General features: G+C 41.8%; 1 protein-coding gene across 1 annotated transcript in view; it reads right to left on the bottom strand.

Annotated features, from left to right (window-relative positions):
* LOC115139743 (fibrinogen C domain-containing protein 1-like) overlaps positions 1-18,015 on the bottom strand; it is a 145,187-nt gene that overhangs the window by 84,857 nt on the left and 42,315 nt on the right. Inside the window, exon 3 of the mRNA XM_029677473.2 lies at positions 17,783-17,919. Coding sequence (XP_029533333.2) covers positions 17,783-17,919 — 137 coding nt within the window. The remainder of the gene's footprint in view (positions 1-17,782; positions 17,920-18,015) is intronic.

Below are 18,015 nucleotides of genomic sequence, written 5' to 3'. Positions count from 1 at the left end.
TAAGTATATTTAAAACCAAATACTTTTAGACTTATACTCAAGTAGTAATTTACTGGGTGACTCACTTTTACTTGAGTAATTTTCTATTAAGGTATATTTACTGTAATAGCTACTGTAAATTGGACAATGCAGCTTAAATTCTTGTTAATATCAGATATATCTATTTTCTGGGAAATGTTCTTGTTACTTACAACCTCATGCTAATCGCATTAGCCTATGTTAGCTCAACATTCCCGCAGGGAACCCCCCGATCCTGAAGATAAAACACATGATTATATCATATTTGACATTGGTGATTATGTCACAGTTATGACACATTTACAAACTCTTTATAAAGCATGACATACAGTTATAGATGCTATGTGAGACTTATGTATTGCTTATGAAGGCTTTATGAAGTCATTATAAGCTGAATGTAATTTAAAGCGGGACCGAACAGTCCATATCATGTCAACATATTCTTCTCCTAAATGCCTAAGACACTGTTGTCATGTTCGTTGGAATGAATATTGGACCAAGTTCCACATAATTTTAATGACAAAGTGAATCTTAACAAAGACAAAAAACAAATAAACAATAAACTAACAACAAACTGTGACTACAGAGATGCTACGTGCACTAACTCAAAACAAAATTCCATAACACACAGGTGGAAAAAATGCTACTTAAGTATGATCCCCAATTAGAGACAACGATAGCTGCCTATATTAATGCCCATGATAGCTGCCTCTAATTGGGAATCATACCAAAACACCAACATAGAAAAACCAAACTAGAACCCCACATAGAAAATATAAACTAGACTAACCCCTAGTCACGGCCTGACCTACTCTACCATAGAAAATAAAGGCTTTCTATGGTCAGGACGTGACAACTGTGCTCGATTTGCATTAGAAACTAGACTAAAAAGCCATCTGTCACAATTTTCACATCACCCTTCAATTAATTTTGCTATCTTAAAAATGCTGAATGCTACGAAAACCAATAGCCAACATAAAACAATGCCCTTTCCCCTGAGAGGTTGGGCTGTCTTTGGTATGCAGATGTCCTTTTGAAATCAAGAGAAAAAAAAAATGAAAACATTCAAACAGCATAAACTTGGGAGGAATGGTGATGTGAATGGCTTCAATAGCTCCAGAAAGTCTGTGTAAACTGTGTGGCCCCCAGGAGGGCTGCTAGGATGCTGATGCATGGCTGGAATTAGAAGTGAGCTTCAGACACTAATTGACTTCTGATCCCTTTATAGAAGATTAATCAGCCAGCCCCTGGATCAATGGCCGATGAAAATGCCAGCGGAGGCGAGATCCACCATCAATGTAAATGAGCCAAGGCCCAGTGCCCCTCTCTCTCTCTCACATGTGCCACACTGCCAAGCCAAGTTTCCACAGCCAGGAGAGAGACCCTATTCCCAAATGGACTGAAAAACAAATACATTGTGACAGAGGCACCATCTATGTGAAATTCAATTATGATAGTGATACAGTTGAGGTGTTATTCCTCAGAGTGTTTGGCAAAATGACCTCTTAGCATTCTCATCTCTAGCCCAGTCATCTGTGATCTATTGGAGAAGCTCAATTAGTCAATGTTACTAAAGGTGAGGCTCTTTCAAAGCATGTGGAGTCTAATGACTGACCGCACATCTACTCCTCTCACTTCGAGTCAATGTCATTTGATCTGCTTTCAAAATTATGTGGACACCCCTTCAAATGAGTGGATTTGGCTATTTCAGACACACCCGTTGCTGACAGGTGTATAAATTTGAGGACACGGCCATTCACTCTCCATTGGTAACATTGGCAATAGAATGGCCGTACTGAAGAGCTCAGTGACGTGGCACTGTCATAGGATGCCACCATTCCAACAGGTCATTTAATCAAATTTCTGACCTGCTAGAACTTCCCCGGTCAACTGTACGTGCTGTTATTGTGAAGTGGAAATGTCTAGGAGCAACAACGGCTCAGCTGCGAAGTGGTAAGCCACACAAGCTCACAGAACGGGATCGCTGAGTGCTGAAGCGCATGTAAAAATGGTCTGTCCTCGGTTGCAACACTCACTACTGAGTAACAACCTGTCTCTGGAAGCAACATCAGTACAACAACTGTTCATTGAAAGTTTCATGAAATGGGTTTCCATGGCCAAGCAGCTGCACACAAGCCTAAGATCACCATGTGCAATGCTAAGGGTCAGCTGGAGTGGTGTAAAGCTCGCCGCCATTGGACTCTGGAGAAGTGGAAACGCGTTCTCTGGAGTGATGAATCACACTTCACCATCTGGCAGTCCAACTGACAAATCTGGGTTTGGTGGATGACAGGAAAATGGTACCTGCCACAATGCATAGTGCCAACTGTAACGTTTGGTGAAGGACGATTAATGGTCTGGGGCTGTTTTTCATGGTTCTGGCTAGGTCCCTTAGTTCCAATGAAGGGAAATCTTAACGCTACAGCATACAATGACATTCTAGACCATTCTGTGCTTCCAACTTTGTGACAACAGTTGGGGAAGGCCCTTTCCTATTTCAGCATGACATTGCCCCTGTGCACAAAGCGAGGCCCATACAGAAATGGTTTGTTGAAATCGCTGTGGAAGAACTGCACAGAGCCCTGATCTCAACCCAATCAAACACCTTTGGGATGAATTGGAACACCGACTGTGATCCAGGCCTAATCACCCAACCTCAGTGCCTGTCCTCAGTAAAGCTCTTGTGGCTAAATGGAAGCAAGTCCCCTCAGCAATGTTCCAACATCTAGTGTAAAGCCTTCCCAGAAGAGTGGAGGCTGTTATAACAGCAAAGGGGGGACCAACTTCATATAAATGCCCATGATTTTTAATTAGATGTTCAACGAGCAGGTGTCCATATACTTTTGGTCATGCAGTGTATTTTGAAGTGAGCTGATCTGTGAAGACACTGTAATTCTCTTAATAAAACATGCCAACATTCTGGGCAGGTGCTTTGGGCTACATTCAAAATTAATGTGTTGAGGCTTTACTGAGACTAAATATGTTCACTCCTCCTATCCCCGCTCCAACCCACCACACAGCCAAAGAGATTTTAATTATTCACTCTAATCTGTGGAAATGTTCAATGAGCCACCTCTCGATGATTAATCTGCCAAAATCACCACAGCACCTTGTGTATAAGCCAGTTGATTAAAATAAAAGGCAAATTCTCATGTTTCAATAAATATTTGATGAGCTGGGCTATGACTATTCCCATTAGCGGGCCTGATGCTGGCTTTAATTTAAGGGGCATTTAGATGGTGTAAAGAAACCGGGATCGCATAACAGGCTGGCTGACACAGTCCTGGGTGTTGGGAGAGATGGTAAATTGGGGGATGATTGATGGGTAGAGCTAGGGGGCACTTGTAATAACGTTGCAGCGAAAAGCGCTGACTCGAAAGCCCCACATGCTGGGTACACACACAAAATAAATATGTTATTGTGGCATAAAATCCAAAGGGGCGGGGGAAGCGCTCACCCATCCTGTGATGTGTCTGTCTGTTGTGCCTCGCAATACAGAGTAAGTCGCGAAAGAAACTTGACCTATTCCAATGAGTCTTTTTTTTTTGCCAGCCCCCAATACAGAGCAGTCATTTAGTCATTCACAGTGAAGCACCATGCTAGATCACAGCATTCCACAGAAAACGAGATGACACTTGTCTGATGGGCATCGGAAGAGGAATGGTCTGGTGTACACATCCCATAACATGGTATTAGTCCACATAATCACTTGAATAATGCATCCTGTGTGTGTGGGAAGAGCTTAATGATTACATCGCCGGAAGTCCCTCTCTCAATCTGTCTGGTGTGCTTGGGTGGTCTACTCTGCTGAGAATGTGTTGAGAATTCTAGACTCCCACAGCTTAGGTCTTCATTAACAGCATGTTGAGATGGCCTCGTAGTCCTATCATCCCAGCAAACAGTGAACGTTCCAACAACGTTAGGCAACGTTCCAATGGGAGCCCTATATGGTTTCCAGCTGATGACAACATCCCATGACTGTTTTTTAAAATGAAAACATAATTTAATGAACATTAGAAGAAGAATATGCCACATTTGTGTCGAATGTATTAACTGAATGTTAATGGGGAAAACATTATAGCCATGTCATGGGAATCTCCATGGGAACCTCAAAAGTTCTGGAAAAACGTACCATATGAATGTTCTCAAAACATCTCTACTAATGTTCTGGGTATACATGCTGTAGGTAACTAGAAATTATTTGCTGGGATGGCGCATGGCAATGATGGAAGAGCTGGCTACTCCTAATCACTTTTGTATTTGGGTGGAGGCGAGAGGGATAGAAGACATTAAAAGGGATCTGAGAATGATGGTAAATATTTAAATAATGATGGAATGTGTCTTTGTTGATTTTATTACATAAGGAGTTCCTGATTAATCACCTAAGGAATATGTTTAATTTAACTTTGGGGGAAAAACACCATTCATTTTCAACCAAAAAATTGAAAATCACATCTGATATCTTTTGTTCTGTCATTCTTTTAATATGCCTCTAAATGTCATCATTCTCCTTGGCACAGATCATATCTCGGCACTCAGAATGATCATCAAATGTTAGTTTCATATTACCCTAATGGACCAGTATGAGACATTAGATCGTCTGTGGCTTGTGTTTCTGTGGTGTGTGCATGGTGTGTTGGAGGGCTGTGTTCCTACTTCTCAAACAAAGCCACGCAGTGCAAAGACACTACAACCTATTCATATCATTGGACTATTTACTGAAAGACTCTCAGAGCAGCCAAGACTGGCAGAGTAGAATAGCATGCCAATCTGCTGGCTTGGAAAATGAGAGGCCTTTCCAGTGCCAACAAACATGCCCTCTCCTTGTCAATCTGGCAGGGAATATTAGACACCACAAGGCACCGTGGAGAGAACTTGATAACGTACTGTACTCCCCCAGAGCTGTCAATCAACTGAGATGGTAAACTTAGCCGTTCTCCGTGAGCCGCTGCACCGACCCAGACGACTGCTAATACTACGACTGCTGCTACAACTACTGCTACAATGCCTAATACAAACAAAACGACTGTTATTACGACCACTGCAACCGTAACAGAGGTCAGTTGTGCTGCTAACAATTTAGCTTTCTCCACTGTCCAAACCAGTGATCCTCTGCTTTGCAGCACACGTGACCACCCTCCTTGACTACATAAACTTTTTTAGCCACCCAAAAGATACAGATTGCATGGCTACATCAGTGTCATTTCGAGCTAGCTGTGGAGAGAGTTTATGGTAACGTTCTAAACTCCGTTACACTACAACGGCTACTGCTACGACGACGACAGTGACCCCTACTACAACTGCGATGATGTCTATGACGATGACCACTACCACAACTATTGCTACTCACAATAGTAAACATATAAACAGTACAATATTTGTAATGTTTTTCCTTCAGAGCCATGCAGGAAAACAACCCAATGTCACTCATAACGTACACTCGTGTCATAACACCCATGAGAGGAACAGTCCTACACGAGAGTGATGGGAGAAAATAAATAGGCCTACTGGTTACTCATTACTCATCCAAAGGCCCATATAGGGATGAAGGAGGGGAACATCATGTTTTCAGAGCTCCTGTTGTCTTTACACCACATTGGCAGTACAAATTGCTCTTCCCTACAGTATTCTGCTCAACTGAAATTACCCAGCTCCATCACAAGGCTCCATACAGGGCTGTTAATGAGCACAAAATACAGATGGAATACAGTGTCTCTGTAAACCGGTATCCAATGGTACAGCACCATTCAAGTCCAAAGGCATTTCCACTGACATCAGTCATTTGTGCAAGATTGCTGCACCTCCTCCTTGTGTGTCATGACTCCTGCTTTTTCTCTGGCTGACCAACACCAGCTTTCAAAGCCACAGAGCTGGAGTGCATCACTCCACAACAACAAAGGCTCTTTCTTCCAACCGTATATTGTCTCAAATAGATCACACTGCAAAGGATACTTTACAATGCTCTATACAGAATGGATCAATACAAATAAGCATAAGTTACATCAGTTATGACCACATAGGAATGACCATGTTAGACTACACGGTGTTCCAAACACCAGACATACAATAGAGAATAAAGAATATGTACCCATAACTGGATAGAATATTCCATGCCTAAAAGCTACAGTACATCATTTCAAGAGCTGTGTCTTTATACTGTACATGAGAAAGACAATCTAGTATTGTCTGAAGATGCAAATAGCATATTATTCTCTGATCTGCCTGTGGCCTACCTGTGCCTCTCCAAATCCATTTAAGTGTCCAATAGGACTCCTCTGGCGCAGGTCTCAATCTAGTAAAGAACCATCTTTGGCCTGCTGATAAGCATTAACTGAATGTGTTTTGGATTATGGAGCCATACTGTCAAAGCAATGCTAACAAGCCAAATGCAATGATGGCAATCTGTGAAGCACTGCTCTACTTACCTTTGCCAATAAAGCCCTTGATATCCTTCTTTTATTACCAATCAACTACTTAGTGCGCTCTAATATGCCGTAAGGGGTTCAGTTTTTTTATTTGGACACAGAGGGAGCATGGCTGAGGTGGCTGTCATAAGCCGATTGAGGTAAACTTAGATCTTTAGCCTTTGATTGGCTGTTGGATGGTAGCGTAATCAACAGGATCTCTTTCAAGTCTGACTTGTGTTGACAGAATCACAGTTGTTCAAGAGCTTTGAATCTCAACTCAAATGATGTGCCAACATCCATTTGGAGTATGTACCCGGCTTAGGTGGCAAAAGCTTTAGATGAAATAGGGAATGAGTGACACTGAACGAATGACAGTGAAGAGGGCTAAAAAAAAGGGCGGGACTACCTGGAATTTTCCAATAAACACACATTTTCATTTACATTTTTTTCCCATTGCATGCCCTAAAGAACACAACCATTTTCTGTCTTCCATTGTATCCAACAAAGGTACTCATATACTTACAGTGCATTCGGAAAGTATTCAGAACCTTTGTCTTTTTCCCCAAAAATGTATGTTACAGCCTTTTTCTAAAATGGATTAAATAAAACATTTTCTCCATAAATCTACACACGATATCCCATAATGACAAAGTGAAAACAGGGTTTTAGAAATGTTGGCATATTTATACAAATAAAAAACAGAAACACTTTATTTACACGAGTATTCAGACCCTTTGCTATGAGACTGGAACTTGAGCTCAGGTGCATCCTGTTTCCATTGGTCATCCTTGATATGTTTCTTCAAATTGATTGGAGTCGACCTGTGGTAAATTCTATTGATTGGACATGATTTGGAAATGCACACATCTGTCTATATAAAGTCCCACAGTTGACAGTGCATGTCAGAGCTAAAATCAAGCCATGAGGTGGAAGGAATTGTCTGTAAAGCTCAGAGACAGGATTGTGTCGAGGCACAGATCTGGGGAAGGGTACCAAAAAATGTTTGCAGAATTGAAGTTCCCCAAGAACACAGTGGTCTTCATCATTCTTAAATGGAAGAAGTTTGGAACCTTCCTAGAGCTGGCCGTCCGGCCAAACTGAGCAATTGGGGGAGAAGGGCCTTGGTCATGGAGGTGACCAAGAACCCGATGGTCACTCTGACAGAGCTCTAAAGCTCCTCTGTGGAGATGGCAATACCTTCCAGAAGGACAACCATCTCTGCAGCACTCCACCAATCAGACCTTTATGGTAGAGTGGCCAGATGGAAGAGACTTCTCTGTAGAAAGCACATGACAGCACGCTTGCAGATTGCTAAAAGGCACCTAAAGGACTCAGACCATGAGAAACAAGATTCTCTGGTCTGATGAAACCAAGATTGAACGCTTTGGCCTGAATGCCAAGCGGCAGGTCTGGAGGAAACCTGGCACCATCCCTACAGTGAAGCATGGTGGTGCCAGCATCATGCTGTGGGGATGTTTTTCAGAGGCAGTGACTGGGAGAAGTTTCACCTTCCAACAGGACAACGACCCTAAGCACACAGCCAAGACAATGCAGGAGTTGCTTCGTGACAAGTCTCTGAATGTCCTTGAGTGTCTCAGCCAGAGCCCGGCTTGAACCCAATCGACCATCTCTGGAGAGACCTGAAAATAGCTGTGCAGAAATGTTCCCTATCCAACCTGACAGAGCTTGAGAGGATCTGCAGAGAAGAATGGGAGAAATTCCCCAAATGTAGGTGTGCCAAGCTTATAGCATCATACCCAAGAAGACTTGAGGCTGTAATCACTACCAACGGTGCTTCAACAAAGTACTGTCTATCACAGGCTTTACCTAGCAAAGACGTATAGATGACCTGGAGCCAGTGGGTTTGGCGACGAATATGAAGCGAGGGCCAGCCAACGAGAGCATACAGGTCGCAGTGGTGGGTGAAAAATGGGGCTTTGGTGACAAAATGATGGCACTGTAATAGACTACATCCAATTTGCTGAGTAGAGTGTTGGAGGCTATTTTGTAAATGACATCACCGAAGTCAAAGGATCAGTAGGATAGTCAGTTTTACGAGGGTATGTTTAGCAGCATGAGTGAAGGAGGCTTTGTTGCAAAAGATGTGCTTGAGATGGCTGTTTAACAGTCAGTGGAGTAGTATAGAATACAAGTGGTGTGGTGGCTGTGCTTCCGCAAAGTGGGGTTATATCCTGCCGGGCCCTGTCTTTGCCAACCCAAGCCTCCAATAGTCTATGTGCCGGGGGGATAGGGTCAGTCTGTTATATCTGGTGTATTTCTCCTGTCTTATCTGGTGTCCTGTGTGAATTGAATTATGCTCCCTCTAGTTCTCTCTCTCTCCCTCTACTCCCGGAGGACCTGAGCCCTAGAATCATGCCTCAGGACTACCAGGCCTGATGACTCCTGGCTGTCCCCAGTCTACCTGGTCGTGTTGCTGCTCAAGTTTCAACTGTTCTGACCACGGCTATGGAACCCTGACCTGTTCACCGGAAGTGCTACCCTGTCCTGGACCTGCTGTTTTCGACTCGCTCTACCACGCCTGCTGTCTCAACCTCTGAATGCTCGGTTATGAAAAGCGAACTGACATTTTCTCTTGAGGTACTGACCTGTTGCACCCTCTACAACCACTGTGATTATTATTTGACCCTGCTGGTCATCTATGAACATTTGAACATCTTGAAGAACAATCTGGCCTTAATGTCCATGTACTCTTATAATCTCCACCCGGCACAGCCAGAAGAGGACTGGCCACCCCTCAGAGCCTGGTTCCTCTCTAGGTTTCTTGCTAGGTTCCTGCCTTTCTAGGGAGTTTTTCCTAGCCACCGTGCTTCTACATCAGCATTGCTTGATGTTTGGGGTTTTAGGCTGGGTTTCTGTATAGCACTTTGTAACATCTGCAGATGTAAAAAGGGCTTCATAAATACATTTGATTTGATTTGATTTGATAGCAAAGGGTCTGAATACTTATGTAAATAAGGTATTTCTGTTTAGCAAAAATGTATAAAACCTGTTTTTGCTTTTTCATATGGGGTATTGTGTGTAAATTGTTGAGGAACACAATGAATGTAATACATTTTAGAATAAAGCTGTAACTAAACAAAATTTGGAAAAAGTCCAGGGATCTGAAAACTTTCCGAATACACTGTATATACACTGATCCAACAATACTCTCCAAACAACTGTCACTTCAACGCAGAGCCCCTCTAATGTCTGCAAAGGCAATCTCACCTCATCTGGAATAATGTAGAACATGCTACTAGAGATAATACACTTTGAAGTGCACTAGCAGTCTGTGCACCAGGGTGGAGAATTCACTCTCATCTAGATCACATTCGAATTGACTTTGTCTTATAGATACTGTGTGTGCAGACCCACTGCCCCTCCACTTCCCCCATAGGCCCCCTACTCTTATCCTCATCTCAGTGACACAAGTTCAATTGACTGCTGAGATCATATTTAACCAATTCAGACAGGAACTGTGGAAATGAACTGCTCAAATATTGTGGATGAAAATTACATTGGATTTACAATTCCAGGTGTCCCGAATGATCAAACCCATTAAGAATTCATATGATCTACAGTGAGCTCCAACAGTACTGAGACGGTGACAATGTTATTGTTGTTTTGGCTCTGTACTCAAGGACCTTTTAAAGGATACATTGACTATGGGGTTAAAATGCGAACCAATGGCTTCATTTTAGGGGACCAAAAGTATTGGGACAAATTCACTTATATGTGTATTAAAGTAGTAAAAATGTTAGTATTTGGTCCCATATTCCTAACACGCAATGATTACATCAAGCTTGTGACTCTACAAACTTGTTGCATGCATTTGTTGTTTGTTTTGGTTGTGTTTTAGATTATTTTATGCCCAATAGAAATGGATGGTAAATAATGTATTGTGTCATTTTGGAGTAAATAAGAATGTATTGCAAATAAGAATAGAATATGTTTCTAAACCCTTCTACATTAATGTGGATGCTACCATGATTAGGGATAGTCCTTAATGAATTGTGAATAATGATGAGTGAGTTAAGTTATAGATGCATAATATCATACCTCCAAGACATGCTCACTTCACCACCGCCTCTAACTTTCTCACTCATCATTATTCACAATTCATTCGGGATAAGCCATAATCATAGTAGCACGATTTTGTTTGGATCAAAAAAGTTGATATCTCCTCTGTGCACAGTATTTGCTGTGCCGGGGCGATATCACAAGTCGCCAGTGAAACATTGTTTCCGAGGTCAGACAGGCAGACAAATCAGCTTTATACAAACCATCACTGTTGGAAATAAAATGCTAGGCTAGAAGCAAAGGGAAGTAATGTGTTAATAAATGCCTTATTTGCAAAAAATTGGTTGCGTGGCAGAGATAGAATATTTGTCGCATGTGTGTTTGTCTTTAATCCCAGCTATTTGGAATAAAAGTGTGAATCCTAGCCCAGGGCTAAAGTTTAGCCTAGGGTTAACATATGCTTGTGTGAACACAGGACAAGCTAGCCTAGTGGCCAGTCTTAGCCTGGGGCTAATTGATAGCCAGGTTCTAATAACAATGCAGCGTGAAAAGGGCTATTGCATCATTTAAAATCCATAGTGCTGGATAAATGTTGCACATTTAAAGCAAATTCACTGAAATACATTTTTAAAATCCAGAGAGTAGAGAAGATTTTGAATTGTATTACAAATTTTATGCAATTTACACATTTTGCCATGGGCATAGGGAAATATTTGCAGTTTTTAATATGATACATGTATCTGAGTGAGAGTGACTAACAAAATCAATGGGGGCCCCCCGGTCGGTAATTCAAAGTTTAAAAAAATATATATACAAGGACAATTCAGGAACTGAAGAATTCAAGGACACTTGAAAAAGTGGTATGTGCATCAAAAATACATCTAACCTCGAAAAATAAAACAAAACGCCTGCACTACTGAAAATGTCTTTAAGTCGCTGTACTGTATACCAAAGATAAATATTTCAGCAAACCTTGAGCCATAATGAATAATGAATAAACCATTCATTTGAACTCTCTTCCTTTTAGCAAATAAAAGAAAATGAAAAAAATATCTAGTTTTGCTAGGGACAGGGACATTTGAACCCTATATGGATTAAATGTGCTTTTTATTAATATCTTTCCCCACTGAGAACTGCATTACAATTCCAACCCATCTGTAATCATGGTAAATCATGACTCTGCAGGATCAATGGTTAAGCCACTTCCTTTAAGTATGCTGGGTTCAGTTGTTTTAAAACAACTTTAATCACAAGGTCGCATCTTATTTCAGAATCTAAAAGAGCCACTCCAAGAATCGTTAGAGTTTCTCCAGACCTTTAGTGGTCATGTAAAATTCAATCCGCCGCAATGGAAAAGGAGAAAATATGCCACGGAGTTGCCCCTCTGGTATTCATGTTACTTTCATCTTTTCATCACCTTTTAAAGTCTGCCATCAGAAATAAGACCACGTTCTCGCCAACGTCGTGTCCCAAGCTATGAGAGGCAGAAAAATACAGCAATTATTGAAAAAAATGGAACATGTGGAGAGGACTGCAGAACTGTGGGGGCTCAGCTTGGAAAGAAGCTATAATAGAAAAGAACGTGTCAAACATTATAGGGTCAAATTGAAACTGGATTGCTATATTTTATTCCCATGCTCTGTCGTTCCAGAGACAGCGAGGACCTGTAATGCTGGTGCAATCCCCCCAGTTGATTACAGACAGAAAATGATTCCTGGATGACTGGTTCCCAGTCAGACCATCTCCCTGAGAGGCTGGTCTCATTTACTTTCTCTTTAAAAGGAAAAAAATAATCTAACATATCAAAAGCATTTTTGTATCAAAAGCACTAGCACTACTACAACTCTGCTGTTTACAACTGCAACTGGGCCTTGGCCTATATCAAATTGAATAAAAGCAGATGGCATACTATCATTATTGTCTACCACTACAGTACTACAACCACCACTACGGATGATGGTTATAATTTGATAATAATAAAGCATGTTCTGTGTAAGATATTTCAGGATGCTGGGCCTCCGAGGTCTTGACCTTTGACCTCTCCTCCAGTGCATGAAGAGTCCTGATTGAGACACTCCCTCATAGGCACATCAGCGCACTAGAGTGTCATAACCCACCAGTCTATTGAGCGCTGGGCGCCAGTGGGGAGAGGCAACCCTGTCACATTGAAGCTGACCCAAGAGTGAAATGGGCGAAGAGTGAATGTCAAGGTTGTCAAAACACACTAATTACGTTCCCAATGTAAATAGGGTAGATCTGGGTTTGTTAACCTCTCTACTGCCACTAGGGTTCGAGCAACCTTCAAAGACAAGCTGCTACAGTCATCACAGTGGGAGTGGAAAAACGTGAGGTGTCCAGATTAACACCCTAGAGTCGATTGACGCACCGGCGCGTCAATGTAAGTAACCAAATAAAAAAATCCACATCTAAATCCGTCAGTTTAAACTAGATATATGTATTTTGGTTGCATTGGATGCGTCTCCATCCACTGCATCCGCTGACCTCGCACTTCTGCATCTGCGGTGAAAGGTGGCAGAACTAGAGCGGTGTTTGTCAGACCATGAAACATCCGGGAAATTGTGTTCTCATGAAAACGTCAGCAGCGTCTGAATGTCTTTTTGGCCGTTTTTGAATGTGTTATTCAATGCTAAATGATCCATAATATGATCATCTTAAAACAATTCCATATGTCAGTTTAGAACTCCCTTCCCCAACGGCTTAGACATTTAGGAATTAAAACACCGTCCCAATCAGGTTAGGTGCCCAGTATTTCACAGCATCTCATCTAAAAGAAGGCCTGGTTATGGGGCTACAATCAGTCGGTCAGTTTATTGGCCTCTCCTTCACCCCCACAGTTGATGGTAAGCCAACATGACTGACTGGTCCGTTGTGACAGAGCTCTTTAAAAGAAAAGGACGAGAAAAAAAACTACCTACCTGTCAAAGTGTTTTTTTTTTTTTCTGAACAAATTTCAATTTAAAACAGAGTGATCTGAGTGACATCTGTCAACTCACTCTGGCTAGTCTCGTGCACTTTGTCAATGCAAGGGATGCCTCAGGGAAAATACCTTCATCCATGCATTCCATTAGGGTCATATGTGTCACGGATCCCTCTGGAACTTTCATTGCGCACACCTGGCCCCTAATCCCACTGATTGTATTTGTATATATGTGCCCTTTGTTCACCATGGTGGGGTGGATTATTGTTACAATGTTCGTTGGTATGTGTGAGTACCTGTGCTCCCATTGAGGGAGACAGTGGGAATGGCCCGTTCGACGCCGCCGCAACTTCGGCAGCTCCATCTGGGTCATCCGACATCACCACAACTGTCCTGTCCGACTCCACCACTACCGGTCTGTCGGACGCCACTGCTATTGGTCCATCCAACTCCACCGCAACTCCGGCAGCGGCAACTGGCCCATCCGACTACGACAAAACTTCAGCAGCTGCATTGGGTCCTGATCAACCCGCACTGCGTTCATGTGATTGTCCTTGAAACCGGTGTCATTGCGTCGGGGGGGTACTGTCACCATATCCCTCTGGAACTTTCATTGCACACACCTGGCTCCTATTCCCACTGATTGTATTTGTATATATGTGCCCTTTGTTCACCATGGTGCTGTCGATTATTGTTACTTTGTCTGTTGGTGCGTATGATTACCTGTGCTGTGTTTTTGGCTTCCGTGCCCTTGTGGATTGCACAGATGATTACGGGTCTCGTGTCTTAATCATTGTGCACGTGTGTATTTATTCGAGGTACTCTCGCTATTTTGTTTTGGGTTTCTACACTGTTTTGTTACGTGTTTGTTTGGTCTTCGTCCGCATGCCTTTACACGGCACGCCGTAATTTGGGCTATTGCCAACCTTATTAAGCATTCCTGCGCCTGTCTCCCGAATCATTTATACCAGAGTGAAAACATGATATTATCTGGCTTTCACACGTAATTAGCTCTCACAGTCTCACGTCAGAATTAGCTGTTCATCCATGTATCCCAAACGTCAAATTTAGAAGTGGTTTTAAGGTTAAGTTTAAGCTTTAACTATGAATTTTAAAAGTCAGGATTAGGTTTAGGCATTAACTCTCAAATCTTAAGGTTAGGCATTAACTCTGAATGGTTAAGGTAAGGGTTAAGGTTTGGGATAGGCTTAAAACCAAAAAATTGTTTTCTTGCTGGATTTGAACCTGCAAACTTTGAGTATCACAGGCTGATGCATATGCCCATCTGCCACCCCCATCCACAGTTCCTGAGCAAAACAGAAACCTACTTGAAGGCGACAGCGCTCACTGTTGTCCCTAGTGGCCGCGTTCCACGTGGTCAGACATGGATGGACGTCGAATACTGACTTGTATCACGGGTGACCTGGCTGTTCACACGAGGCTATCAGGCCAATACGATGGTCAGCCAAATGGAAGAAAAAAGTATACAGAGGGAAAGAGAGAGAAAGCAGAGAGAGAGAGAGAGAGAGAGAAAGAGAGTGAGACGCGGCATGTCTGAGTGGGAAGCAGCAGCCTTCCTGTATGTCAGGAAAGCAGAGCTCACAGATCTTCAGCGGTGCAGAGAGAGACGAGGAGTCTGCATCCTCACCTGAAAACTGCTGGAGGCCAGCAATGATGAATAAGGTCGCTGTGACTATTAATTCCTTTTAAAAGCTCCATTCTTCGCCTTCCATCGCCCACTGCTGAGATGTGGTCAAGTAAAAAAATGTCTCTGAATTACCAGAAACTAATACTCTCATCTGTGGGAAGCAGGTTGGTCGGTAATCACTGGGTACTATTTGTCTCTTTTAAGATTTTGGAAATCATTGGATCATTAGACTTTGGTCTGGGAATGTGTCTCCAAGTACTCCTCTGTTAAACCAAGCTGACACCAAAGGGAGATGACTCTAGAGCCCTGAAAACCTCAACAAGTCACAGAGGAAACACTGCACTGTCACTATCTCAGCTATTGCCAACCGCATTGTGGAAGTTATGAATATCACACTCTTTTCAGTTGAAAAGGCCATTTCACCACAGCTTCTCTCAGCACAAGCCATCTGGGGGTTTCTGCAGACATTGAGTGTGACTGCAGCCGAGGAAAAAAAATGGAACTTATTCAAACTCCACAAACGGGATAGGGCTTCCATTTTAAATGCAAATGATGTCCTGCTGGTGAGCATCGACAAATAATGCTAATATGACGGACTAGATGGTGGTGCGGAATGCCTCATGAGAAATTGCAATATTCAATATCTCTAAAACTGACGAAATAGTAATCCTACACAGATCTATTTACTGTTGGGCAATAACAATCAAGCTGGATAATAACCCCAAAAAACATATAAGACTAGAGAAGTTTATTTATACATTAATGTCAATTTCTCGTGTTTCTTGGCCCAAGCAAGTCTCTTCTTATTATTGGTGACCTTTGGTAGTGGTTTCTTTGCAGCAATTTGACCATGAAGGCCTGATTCACGCTGTCTCCTCTGAAAAGTTGATGTTGAGATGTGTCTGTTACTTGCACTCTGTGAAATATTTATTTGGGCTGCAATTTCTGAAATTGGTAAATCTAATGAACTTATCCTCTGCAGCCTCTACAGCAGTGGTAACTATGGGTCTTCCTTTCTAGTGAAGGTCCCTATGAGAACCAGTTTCATTATAGCGCTTGATGGATTTTCGACTCTACTTGAAGAGACTTTCAAAGTTCTTGAAATGTTCTGTATTGACTGACCTTCATGTCTTAAAGTAATAATGGACTTGTTTCTCTTTGCTTATTTCAGCTGTTCTTGCCATAATAATGGACTTTTGGTATTTTACCAAATAGGGCTATGTTCTGTATACCACCCCTACCTTGTCACAACACAACTGATTGGCTCAAATGCATTAAGATGGAAAGAAATTCCACAAATTAACTTTAAACAAGGCACACCTGTAATGCAAATCTCATGAAGCTGGTTGAGAGAATGCCAAGAGTATGCAAAGCTGTCATCAAGGCAAAGGGTGGCTACTTTGAAGAATCTCAAATATAAAATATATTTTGATTACTACATGATTCCATATGTGTTATGTCATCGTTTTGATGTTTTCACCATTATCTACAATGTAGAAAATAGTCAAAATGAATAATAACCTTTGAATGAATAGGTGTGTCCAAAGTTTTGACTGGTACTATATATATATAAAATAACATCAAATTGACCCGAGATACAGTGTAGACATTGTTAGTGTTGTAAATGTCTATTGTAGCTGGAAATGGCAGATTTTTTATGGAACATCTACATTGGTGTTCAGAGGCTCATTATCAGCAACCATCACTCCTGTGTTCCAATGGCACATTGTGTTAGCTAATAAACACAGTGTTTATAATTTTAAAAGGCTAATTGATCAGTAGAAGACACTATTTCTGATCAATTTGACGTTACTTTAATCAACATTTCTTTTTTCTTTCTTTCAAAAACAAGGACATTTCTAAGTGACCCTAAACTAAAAATATGGAGAATTGGAAATTATGCAGACAATTACGTTGATGGAAGCCACAATCTATCTGCAATATCAACGCTGATCTACCCCCTAAAACATAAATAAATCCTCATGCAGGACTTTTTTTAACCTGATGTCATATCTAAAGTATAATGGCCTGTGCTTGAGGTTGGTCTAGTGATCAACACTGCCGTCTCCAGACAAAACATGGCCACCCGAGGTTCCAATCTTCATTGTGCCAGTTGCTTTACTGCCCTCCCACTCGACCTATCCCACTATCAGTTCAATGCTTTCTAAATAAAGCAAGACTAACAATGCTCTGTCTACACAACAGTCTAAAAGAACATGAAATGCAAGAGAGGAAGGAACGCTAAGAAGCCGCAGGGTATTATTACCTTCAAGGCACTTGAAAAGTTAATGGGCTTTGTATTTGAAACACATTGTGATTCTTATGAAAAAAAAGAGAAAGAGGTACTTTTAAGTGATCCTTCATGCACAGAATAATTGGCTTTTTAAGCAATGAAGTATTGGAGGACACTTTAGGAATAGTGATGAGAAGAGTAACACAAATCCATTTCTCCAAACATACCCTGAAAGTTGGACCTAGTTAGAACATTTCTGATAGTGTGCTATTAAAGCGCCTATGTGTTTGATGAATGAGTGAGTGAGTAAAAGGCCATGCTTTTAACTGCTCTGTGATTTAAAAAAGAAAAAGAAACAATCATTGGTTTGATGCATGCATCTGTATGTCTGTCCATATGTTGTGTGGATGTACTGTATAGAGTACATTGTTGTCAAGTACTGGTATCATACCTAAACATGATTGTTTCTTCTACACAGTAGGGCGTGACACAGGTTGACACACAAAAGAGACACTCACCGTCCATCCTCCTCCATCCGTTGTCATGTCACAGAAGACCTGGAAGCCAGCAGGGTAGTGTGTGGGAAAGACAGAGTAGATCCCATCCTCTCGCTGGCCACTGGTGAAGATATCACTGCAGTCCCGAGGTCTAGAGCCTAGCATGATCAGAAACCTGATTAACTTTTAAATCCTAGAATTTCTCATAGAAATTATTCAATTAAACCAGCGAGCTCCATCAATTTCTTCTCTTA

This window comes from Oncorhynchus nerka, linkage group LG13 (genome assembly GCF_034236695.1).
Source record: "Oncorhynchus nerka isolate Pitt River linkage group LG13, Oner_Uvic_2.0, whole genome shotgun sequence".
NCBI classification, from domain to species: domain Eukaryota; kingdom Metazoa; phylum Chordata; class Actinopteri; order Salmoniformes; family Salmonidae; genus Oncorhynchus; species Oncorhynchus nerka.
This window is presented reverse-complemented; position numbering and strand designations above follow the sequence as displayed.